We start from the raw sequence: 11,324 nt of genomic DNA, 5'->3' as shown, positions 1-11,324 counted from the left end.
GTGCACTTTTAGTCCTCTATCAAATTTTTTCTTGTTTTTTAACATTCATTTTATCCACAATTTTATGATCAAAATGTTAATTCGTCTTTTTATATATCTAGTTGAAATAAATAACTTCATGTAGAGAAGCTGAGAAAAAGAACACTTTATTCTGTAAACTCTGAAATATTATTGTAGCTAAACTAAGAGCACCTTAACATATGACGTTGCAAGAAAAGAAAAATGTGTACCATTGCACGTGAAATCAACGTGATTAGCTTCTCAATTTTAGCCGCAATGATATTTTTACTAAACAAAATAAGATATTCTTCTTCTCACCTTCTCTCACATGAAGTTATTATTTTTTCTACATATATAAGAATACGATTAAACATTTCATACAAAAATTTGAAAAAGAATCAAAAGTTCATCAATATTACAAACAAGAGGGACTATTAGTACATTAGCGAAAACTCAAGGAAAAAACTATTTTGGGCTTTTTCTCCGTTTCAATACATGGGATTATATTTGCTTCAAATTTTGTTATTACAAAAAAATCTCAACAACAATGGCGCTTTACCTTCCAACTTTCACCATTGCAGCTGCTTCAATCTTGAATCATTCAATCCAACACAAACCCAAAACCTCTCTTCAGCTTCACTTCTCAAAACCCATCTCAAGAAATCACTTGTCAGTTCCTCACAGCTCAACACAGACTCAGAAATACGTCTATCCTGACCCAATCCCTGAATTTGCTGTTGCTGTAACTCATTCCTCTTTTCTATAACTGAAATTTTAACCCTTTAATTAGAAGAATAGTAATAACTACTCACTGCTGTAACTTAATTTGCGGATTATTTGATTTAATTGCAAATCCCTAATTTGTTATACCAGTAAAGGAATGAAATGAGCCTGAGTACAGTAGAGTGAATGTAAAAGATTCATATAGAGGAACCTAACTTGTTTTGGAATTGTGCCTATAGTTTCCTTGAGTCGAGAGTCTAACAGAAACAACCTCTGTATCACTATGGTACTATGTGTGTACGCTCTATCTAGCCTCTCCAGACCCCACTTTGTACGACTAGTTGTATGGTAAGAATGACATATGGCTTTGGACTATTTTATCTTGAGTCAATGGCCTATTGGAAACAGTTTCTCTGAGGTTGAGGTAATGCTGTATACTGACCTCCTCAAACTTCACTTTGTGGGACTAGACTGAGTATGTTGTTGTTGTTGTATGGTAGAATGACATGGGGTTAAATAGAGTAACTGGCTTGAAATTGAGTATTTTTTTTTCGTTGTTGTTTAAGTTTATTAATTGATAGAATTGGGAATCCATGTTTGCCTTTAAAAGATAAGTTCTTTATATGTATTGGAATGCATTTACTATTCTTATAGTCTGAAATAACTAGTTTGGTATTGTGACATAGTTTATTGTCTCATATTGTAATTTATTTGTGAAATGTAGGAGACTAAGAAGTTCAGGGTGGAGCTCTTGAAGAAACTGTCCAAGGAAAAGGAGATTCTTGGAGATGAACTTGATGATGTTGTTAGTGTTTGTGCTGAGGTAAGGCTTTCTAATGACAGCTTTCCATGTTAGAAAGAATCCCTTTTTCTATAAGGTAGTAACAAAATGGGAACTGGATACCTCATGAATTGTTTGATCAAATGTCTAAGTGAAACATATAGCTAGATTTATTAGGATAGTATTAATCATAAGGGGTACAACAACAACAACAACATTCCACTGTAGTCTCACAAATTAGGGTCTAGGGAGGGTACGGTAGAGCGGAAGCGAACCTTACCCCTACCTCAGAGGTGGAGATTTTATTTCCGATAGACCTCTGGCGTAAGAGAAACAATCCAAAGCAGTCAAGAAAGAGGATAGATGTAGGTGAAAGCATAACAAAGCATTCTGAACCGTAACTATTAATCATAAAGGATATTCAACTAAATTACTCTTTTTCTCATCTTCCAATGAGTAACTAATGGCTAATCTGCCGCTTCAGATTTGTCCTCTCCTATAAAGAAATGAAAAAACAATTTTTTCCTAAAATCTTGTCAACCTCTGATCAAAAAGATATTCCTTATGTTTCATTTCTTTAAATAGTTTAGTAATGAACATAATGGCCTTATTGTTCCAATGGAGAGAAGAATCTGTGATTTCCAAATGAACAATTTCAACAAAATCTCTGAATTTCTTATTCAAATATGTTCAACTCTATGTATTCCTCTATCTGCCGAGTCTAGGTTTTTTTTTTTTTTTTTTTTTTTGTCGTCAAAAAGAAATAAAATTTGATCAATTTTTTTTAAGCTAAAGTGATAGATAAAAAGGACCGGAGGGAGTAGTAGATGTAGAACACTAGGCATGTGTTTAGAACTATCATTGAATATGTAAAGATGCATTTTTAGTCCTTGCTTTAAATACCAACATTTGAATTAATATACTTATCTACGAAGAGATTGCAATGTTGCGAGGTACACATGTTTTATCGACTAAGATGTAAATTCTAGGTCGATTAAATAGCACAACTGAATTTCGTAGTGTTTTTAAAGTGTACTGGTTTTCAAACGAGAGAATTCCAAGAAATTTGGACAGGATTGCATATATAAGATTTAATAGGTAACTGTTGCTTATGGCAGAGAAGAGTTATGGGGTTGTTATATCTCAGACAAGATATCCATTTCGTCCCTATAGTTCTTGATAGTTTCATGTAGGATGAAGAGAAAAGCATAAGAAACTGATGTAAAAGGATCTGATTTCATTAAACATGGCAAAACTAAAGATTTATTTGTAGCAAGATGCAATAAACTGGAAGTGAGTGCTTGGCAGATATGTCGTAGTTTTACTATATTTTGAACATACAACCATGGATCGATTACTTTGAAGGGGTGGAATCGGAGCTTATAGCATTGAAAAGAACAATTTTATCAGTTTTGATTCGGATGTTAGTAGATAAGCGCATCTCAAGCTGGCTGAACAGGTGCAATAAGTTCTACTTGCTACATACTTGAAATTAAATCGGGCTTGAGCATTAGGGAGTTCATCCAGTTAAGTCTATCAGTATCATAAAGTTGTCTTCCAATTGATGCTACAGCACTGACGTGTTTTTGTGGAGTTTTTGAAGATAAAAAACAGAATTCATGTACTTGCTGTATATGGTCCTCATTTGATATAAAGTTTGGTTTGGTTAATGCTATGTGGAGAGCACAAGAGGAATGTACTACAAAGTCAAAAGTAAACTTATCAATGGTTGCTAGTATTAACTGGCTAATTTAAACGCATCTAGTGGTCTATAAGGACAGATTTTACAACAACAACATAGCCAGAGGGTAGAGTGTGTGCAGACCTTACACCTAACTTGTGGAGGCAGAGCAACTGTTTCCAAAAGACCCTTAGCTCAAGTAACGCATAGTAAAGCTATAAGGACAGATAGCTTAGATGCATCTTTGCCGAGTTTACATTACATAACATGCAAAAGTTCTTGTAGCTTTTTCCTTTTATAAGAAGTTGTGAACTCTTTTGCTAACCTATAACATTAAAAGAGTATTTGGTTAAGAAACTTATTTTTTCTTTTGCTAACCTATAACATTAAAAGAGTATTTGGTTAAGAAACTTATTTTCTCTTTTGCTAACCTAAGGATGAGGATGACTTTTACTCCAACAAATATGATTAGGTGTGAGTGTGACTAACTTAGTTTGAATTTCTTTTCCTTCATCATTTATTTGGTTTGTCAAGATTTAGATGTTTCATTTAATGAAAGCATGTAGTATGTTGGACTGTTGGTAATTGGACCTATTAAAGAAATAGTACCAATAGAGAATTGGGCAATGAATATGAGAAAGGGGAAGCCCGGTGCATTAAACTCTCGCTAATGCACATGAGAATGAAAGAAAATTCAATATTGTCAACATAATTTGACTTTTTTGTAGTAGTTTGGCTTGTAAGCAGTAGATTGATATGCTAACCACCTCTCTCAATATTGAATGCTCTAATTAAAATGTGCTGACTTTGATTAGATCTGGAGATAATCAAAACCAATCACAGTCAGCACCTTTTTGGCACTTTGGGGTACGGTATTTATTATGCATTTTCAAGAATTTGGTATTCAATATCGTATTTGGTGTTCATAGATTATTTTTTTTGAAATATCGGATACCATACTGAAAAACTTGCTTCCGTATACAATTGATGTATACCATATTATTGTATAGATAATAAAAATTCAATTAATCTGAATATAAATTATTAAAAGGCCTAAATCCCTTAAGACCAAAAGTATCTTGCTTTTACCACTACATATAAACTACTGAATACCGAACCCTGCTGAATCACTTAGACCAGGAAAGCTGTGTAAAAAATTGAAAGCTGCTGGTTTTACTTTCTTTCTTAAGTTGGGGGAGGAAACGGCTTTTAGTTAGATTGAGTTCATAAGTTCCCGAACACAGTTTCAATTTGTTTGTCTGACTTTCTTTTTTAGTCTGTTTAAAAAAGAATGTCTCTTTCACTTTTTGACAACTTCTTAATTCCAACTGACATGTTTAAGATCACAAAGATTAAAGGACGTTTTAGGTATCTTTAGTTTAAAATCACAAGATTCAAAAGTCTTTGTTCACTTTCTTTAAGTTCCGTGCAAAATCAAAATAAGAGAAACAAATTGAAACAAGGTGACTAAAACACTAGCACTACCACCCATTATGATCTTTGATATAATTGTATATAATATCATGTTTATTGGTACGTATAATCTGACTTGTTTCTGACCTGGAAATGGTACAATGATTGTCATTTGAAAGTAGTATCTGGTACTCCTACTTGTCATACAATTGAAACATAGATAAACAGTTAATATCAAGCTGTACTTGGTCTTTTGTGCCACCAATGCTGGCATTTTCTAGAATAAACTAACACTTATTATATGATGCTTTTTTACTTTCATGAGTACTTAAAATATATAGTTGGTTTGTTATTCACTAGCTTGAGTTGTTACTTAAATCAGATTTTTAATGAATTCTTGCACAAAGAATATGGAGGACCTGGGACACTACTTGTGGAGCCTTTTACTGATATGATGGTAGCTCTCAAAGAGAGGAAACTTTCAGGAGCGGCATCGGCTGCACGAGCATCACTATTATGGGCTCAAAATTATGTTGATCAAGATTGGGAGACTTGGAACTCAAAACACCTAAGCTAACGAATAAGGAATCATGGTTTATCTTCAAAGTTATCCCGTAACTGTGTTGGTGAAAGATAACAGGTATCTGGTGGAATAGTCGAGGTGCACAACTATCGTTTGCAAAAAAAAAAAAAAAAAAAAAGCAATGCTAGAATTCCGGAGAATATGTATTTTCCATTATAGGATGTTCTTTCTATCAAGGTAGAGTTAGTAGTAGTTCCATTTCTCTTCTATACAAAAGCATTATTGCTCAACATCCCTCATGAACTTAGACAATTGGATGAACAAGACATTAGAACCACCAACTTCTGTGAATTCCTTGTGCATATCTTCCATGATTTTAGAAGTCCTCCGTTGTCCGGTGATCGAGTTGGCAACATTCATTAGCTATTGGACTCAGAGATACTCTGTAAACTCGGACGCCATGATTTGGACCTTGAAGCAGCAGCTAAGTTTGTTGTTCCAGGTCTTTGCCTGTTTCCTTCATGTCTTATAGCCTGCAAATGATCAACTCTATCTAATTAGTAAACTTGATAGTCACTTTCATGTTCTCAACTATTGAATTCTTGAGAATATGTACAATTTACAAGTGATTAGTTCAAAAGTATTAATTACCTTGTTCTTATCTGCTTCAGAGTTTCGAGCTTCAAGTTCACAGCTTGACCTTTGATTTTCTTGTAACTCTGGCTGATTCTTCTTCATCTTTGCATGTTTCTTAGCTCTCAATACCTTCATCACCTCTGTAATCAAGAATAAAGAATTAGCCTTTTGAGTACCAATTTTGCATTTGATCAAAGAATCACATCACATCTCTCTCTCTCTCACACACACACACATATATATGTATATTACCTTGTGTTGTGACAAGTCTATAAGCTCTGCCAAGGACTAAAGTATCCGTTGGCCGGAGAAGCTTAACGCGTGTGAAACGAACAGTTTTATCATCGGAATTGTCATCGGAGGAGGAGATTGGAAGAGGGATTATGAGAGAAACATAGTGACCAGGGTTCATTTTCATAACTTCACTAGCTGTCATAGGCCAATACATCCTGTCTATCTTACCACTTGGATGTTGTATTACTAGTGCAGCTGCATCAACAGCCTGGCAATTCCCCATTTGGTTGTTTTTTTCTAATTCACTTTGTGAATGATGTTTGATTTCTCAGAAGAGGAGAAGAAGAAGAAGAAGATGGATAAGGAGGGAAGGAAGAAGGAAGGAAAGAAGGTTATGAAATAGACAAGAGTCTCTTTCCAAGCAGTGCCCACTTTCTTTGTGTGTTTGTGTGTGTGGTAAAATAGGTCTCTCTCAAGCTAGCCTAGCAATACCCTCCCTTCCTCAACTAACTTATATAGTAGTTATATGTAAGCCACCCAAAAGGATAAATAAAATTTTAAAAAGATTATATAAGTAGTATACAAAAAAAAAAAGTGATTAAGCAAGCTCACTTTTTGATGTTCTAGTGGTCCAACAAAGTGTGTTCAGAATTAGAGGTTTCAGGTTCGAATTTCAGCAATAACAAAAAAAATATTAGGAGTTTGGCAATTGGTATGATGATTTCTGTAAAATGTTTTCAATTTTCTCATGTTCGTTGGTCAGATATTTTGAAAAACAAACTCTTTAAAAAATGAGGAAAAATAATGTTTTCTAATGAAAGTTGAAAAAATAAGTTGCATTAGTGACATTTCGTAATTATGTCTTTTCCACCCTCCAACACAACTCATCTTCTCCCTCAACCCCACTATCCCCACCCTTACCTCCCCATCTCTACCTCCCATAGTATTTGTTTGAATTATATTTAAATGCTGATAGGAATTTCGTTATCTACCGAAGGCAAGAAAAATAAGTAAAATATCCAGTTATTTTCCTTCGTATCAAATACACCTTAGATAATTTATTTCCATCTATCTTTAGCTAAGATAGACAGATAAAATCAAAAAATTCAATAGACTATCATCAAATTTTCTATAACAGTCATCCTCTATAATAGCATTTCACTGTAACAAATCATATTTATCTGTGAAATTAATCTTTCATGTTACCATGTTATGTTATATATTTTCTATCACAATTTCCCCACAATATATAAAATAATCATGACAAATGGTACTACGTAGACTCTTTTAAGTCTTACCTCTTCCAAATCCTAACAGTCCACTCAAACTTTTGTCAGGTGATCAGTTTACAGTACCTTTATAAAAATCTCAAATTGCACATTATAATAAACTTTAAAAATTAACAAAAATATAATAAGATGACGTCATCAACCGGCAGAGTCCTAGAATGCAGGTGAGCTTGCCACGTGGTTCAACGCCGAAGGGCCGGGATCTTGGACGGCCATGCCCGCCGGTGTCAACAAAGGACAAAAGAATTTCCATCATCAACCAAATAAAATAAGATAAAGTAATACTTCATTTGTTTCAATTTATACGATTCACTTTTTTTTAGTCAATATTAAAAAAAATTGAGGCATAAGTTTATAGTCAAACTTACTTTATGTCTTAAGTTTCAAAAGTTTTTTTATTCTTAAAATTTGATGTTAAGTTAAACTGTATCATATAAATTGAAACGTAGAAAATAATACTACCTTAACATGAAATAATAATGATATTTACAGGTCAATGCCTAGATATGAATGAAAAATAATTGAGAAAAACAAAATCAAGGCGTGTACCTGAGATTCTATTGTCGCCCCCATCTAACGTATACTCCTACTTACCCTATTTTTGAAAAATATCATTTGTCCGCGTATTTTTTTTAATTGTTATTGTGAAATATTACTATAATATAAAATATTGATTTCACCAAAAAATTATTTGATGAATATGTTTTCCAATAAAATTATCCTTAATAGTGATTTTATTTGTCCAAAGAAAATTATAGCATTGAAATTTCAATTTCGATTTAAATTATACGTGTATGATGTCACATTCTTTCATATTCATCCAACTAAGTCAAATTTTGGTTGTAGATTACTAGTGGGAATTATTGTTTTCAATTGATGCCCTCAACAAATTTATTTTCTCATGGCCTTGAAAATATCTTATGATTATTTTTTTTAGAGAAAAATTCGAGTCGAATTTTTAAAATAGTCACTCAATTAATATTTAAGAAAGTTTTTTTTTTTAAAGAAAACTACAATTAAAAAAAAGAAGAAGAAGATGACTTTATAGTAGTTGAGCGAGTAATCATCTAAAAAATCAACGCTATAATCCTTTAATATTTTCTCTTGATATATCGCCCGAACCTAATAAATATTATATATATATTATGGAATGAATGTCTTCTACCCATGCCTAATACATTTGCTGGAAGAACTTAAAAAATGATATATTTATTTGTCTTAAAAGCTAGACAAATCAAATGTGATTTTTTTTTGTTCTTTCTACACATGAAGAAATTAATTACAAAATAGACAGAATCAAAGTAGAATAATGAGGAGCATATAATTGAGAAAATTCTATATTAGAAAGGAGGTTTTCTCACATAATTAATAAGAAAAATGGAAATTCCAACTAGTGATATTATGATTATATTATTTGTGAATTATACTCTTCTTCTGTTTATATTTATTTGTCCATTTTAAATTTTATACATCTTTTAAAAAGTAACATTTCTATGAATATTTTATCATAAATTGAGACGAAAGATAGGACCTCTTTAATATACTTGGATAAAAAAGTCACATACACATTTTCGATTAAAGTAAAATTCTATAGTTATTCTTTTTTCACTATGATTCTAGCAAAATGTATGTAATCACTTTATTTCGATTCGAACATTTTATTTTATTTCTGCCGTCTTTCCATAAATTTCATTATCATAATTCATAATAATCTCTCGAAAAGTGTCGCTATTTATATGATTATTACTATCTGTAAAATGGATTAATATTAATGTGTCAATTAATCAATTATTGAAACATTATCATCAGACATAGACAAATTAATGTTTGGTAAAGTGGGCACGTATATTCGTGTGGTTGATGCTTAAACTCAATTAAACTTCAAGGTTTGAGGCCAAATTATTGTAAATAATAAAGTGAAACTCATAATTAAAGTATACACCACCATCTTTATACCTAGATTTTAAAACATATTAAGAAATGTATATATATATATATATATTGAAAGTTCAGTGTGATTCTTTGATGAACTCAAAAGTGGTTTCCACCACCATAAAGGGGGAAAAAAAGTTAATTTCTTGGTGAAGATGCTCTAATTAATTAGGTACCTATGAGGCAGTATTAAGAAGTTGATTAAAGTCACCTATAGGCTTATGATAATTAAGTACTCTTTTGTCTTTAACTAGAAATTTTAAGTTTGAGTTCTGAATAAGAAATCGTTTTTGTTATAGAGTATTTTTTTTCAATTACAATATTTTTTTATGTGAATCTAAAAATATATATTCAAATCTCAATATGAATAGCTCCCAATGACAGGTTCTTATTTGTTACTCACCCGTCCGCCATTGAAAACACCGTTTTCCGTCCGACTTGCATGTGTTTAATATCCGAATTCGAAAAAAAAGTTTAACTAAAGTCATTTTAGAGTATGTAGGAAGTGATTAGAAATTTTAATTCAAAGATACTTGATTAATTAATTTAACTAATACACAAAAATATGGGGAATTTTAGTACTAATTAAGGCGGTGGCCATTGCTAAAATGTCCACATTTTCCAACTTCCCAAAATTAGCATATTTTTAGACAAAAATGTCAAACTTAACCGAGAATCTAGATCTTAGAGATCATAGAAGAATACTTAGAAGAAAAGTAACTCGAGGCATTAATAACTTGTTCACTGTCGGGAAATTTTAGTAGCTCAATCGGTTGATTATATGAGCTTTTATCTTATTGATAAGAGTTTAATTTTCTATTCTGTTACCTTTTTTTTTAGAGGGTGTTTGGATTGACTTAAAAGTAGGTCAAATCTACTTTTAAGCCGGTTTTTGACTTCTGAAAGTATTTGACAAATATAAAAGAAATAACTTAAAATAAGTCAAAAAAAGACTTTAAATAAGTTAGGAAATGTTTGATAAGGTAAAAAATGACTTAAAATAAGTTAAAAATGAACCAAAAATAGGTCTCCCCTACATTCTATTTTTTGACTTAAAAGTCATTTTTGTTTGACTTTTAATTTTTATTTTTGTCTTAAAAGTTACTTTTTAAAAATCAAACGGGTTCTTAATCTTTTATTAAAAAACTATCAGTCGGGGCTAAGCTACGCATTGAGTAAAATTCAATAATTTCAACTTAAATTTATTAATTATATTTAAATATTTACTTAATAAAATTTACGTATATATTATTTTATTTGTATTTCTGTCTTGTTTTAATCGTGAATCGATACTAAATATATTTCATTTGCGTCGATTATAAAGTATTGGACTAAATTAATTATATTATTTAATATATGTATTTTTAAACGAAAATGCACAAAAATTGAAGAAAGCTAAAGAAATTTGACCAAGCATGGAAGAATAAGATGTTTAGTACTGATTTAATAAAATGATGTTATTTGAATATTGATTTCACTTAATTAATTTACTGTATTGATTTATGTATTTAATCTTCAGCTTTAATTATTTGATTGTTTGATCACCAATCAAATACTATCTACTAATATATTGAATTGAACTCGAAAGTTGGATTCAAGATTGCAATATGATTAAATAGAGCAAGATTCTAATTATGGGCATTAGAAAGCAAATTTACATTTAGGATATACATATATCTAAGTTGTCTTGTTTGGTTAATTTATAATAGTTCTAAATTTGTTAATAAGGTTCATGATCATAACTATATAGGCGTGAAGGTAATACTAGTAAGCGATTAAGGATTCAAAAAAAAAATATTCGTAATATTAACCATGTTAATTAGTAAAATAGATAAAATAAGAAGTTGAATTAATTGAAGAATACAAAATAATTATTAAATAGTCCATAATCCTAGATCGATTTCCTTCATTAATAACATAAAATCAACTCTTTCTTAATTGAAGTTCATTACTCTTTTAGCTAGTAAAAAATTTTATCGCTTAAATAAATAATCAATATTAATTTAACATAGTAAACAATTTATCATAAATTTCAATAAATAAGACATATGACTCTCGAGTCTCAGACTCATTATATTACTTGACAATCACATACGATATTTAGAAGCAACC

At 31.0% G+C, this 11,324-nt stretch overlaps 2 protein-coding genes across 2 annotated transcripts; one reads left to right on the top strand and one right to left on the bottom strand.

The window, feature by feature from the left end:
• Window positions 1-545: 545 nt before the first annotated feature.
• Window positions 546-5,179, top strand: LOC125829161 (protein PLASTID REDOX INSENSITIVE 2, chloroplastic-like). The gene is made up of 3 exons (XM_049508412.1): window positions 546-742; window positions 1,448-1,546; window positions 4,981-5,179. Exons 1-3 carry the CDS (start codon window positions 548-550, stop codon window positions 5,173-5,175), a joined length of 489 nt encoding a protein of 162 aa, XP_049364369.1. The 5' UTR covers window positions 546-547; the 3' UTR covers window positions 5,176-5,179.
• A 132-nt stretch (window positions 5,180-5,311) lies between these two features.
• LOC125829160 (uncharacterized) lies at window positions 5,312-6,416 on the bottom strand. Its single transcript, XM_049508411.1, has 3 exons — window positions 6,010-6,416; window positions 5,773-5,897; window positions 5,312-5,654 (listed from the first exon to the last, which is right to left on the bottom strand). The coding sequence occupies exons 1-3, from the start codon at window positions 6,272-6,274 to the stop codon at window positions 5,541-5,543; spliced, it is 504 nt and encodes a 167-aa protein (XP_049364368.1). The 5' UTR covers window positions 6,275-6,416; the 3' UTR covers window positions 5,312-5,540.
• Between the last annotated feature and the right edge of the window lie 4,908 nt (window positions 6,417-11,324).

Source organism: Solanum verrucosum, unplaced genomic scaffold (assembly GCF_900185275.1).
Source record: "Solanum verrucosum unplaced genomic scaffold, falcon-dt-bn FXZP01000264.1, whole genome shotgun sequence".
Classification (NCBI taxonomy): Eukaryota; Viridiplantae; Streptophyta; class Magnoliopsida; order Solanales; family Solanaceae; genus Solanum; species Solanum verrucosum.
This window is presented reverse-complemented; position numbering and strand designations above follow the sequence as displayed.

Bases quoted from the DNA above. Each gene is read 5' to 3' on its own strand.
- LOC125829161 (XM_049508412.1), top strand. From the start codon at position 548: ATGGCGCTTTACCTTCCAACTTTCACCATTGCAGCTGCTTCAATCTTG. The intron at 743-1,447 runs GTAACTCATTCC...TGTGAAATGTAG, and splicing joins TCCCTGAATTTGCTGTTGCT to GAGACTAAGAAGTTCAGGGT. The intron at 1,547-4,980 runs GTAAGGCTTTCT...TACTTAAATCAG, and splicing joins TTGTTAGTGTTTGTGCTGAG to ATTTTTAATGAATTCTTGCA.
- LOC125829160 (XM_049508411.1), bottom strand. From the start codon at position 6,274: ATGGGGAATTGCCAGGCTGTTGATGCAGCTGCACTAGTAATACAACAT. The intron at 5,898-6,009 runs GTAATATACATA...TCTTGATTACAG, and splicing joins TAGACTTGTCACAACACAAG to AGGTGATGAAGGTATTGAGA. The intron at 5,655-5,772 runs GTAATTAATACT...GATCATTTGCAG, and splicing joins CTGAAGCAGATAAGAACAAG to GCTATAAGACATGAAGGAAA.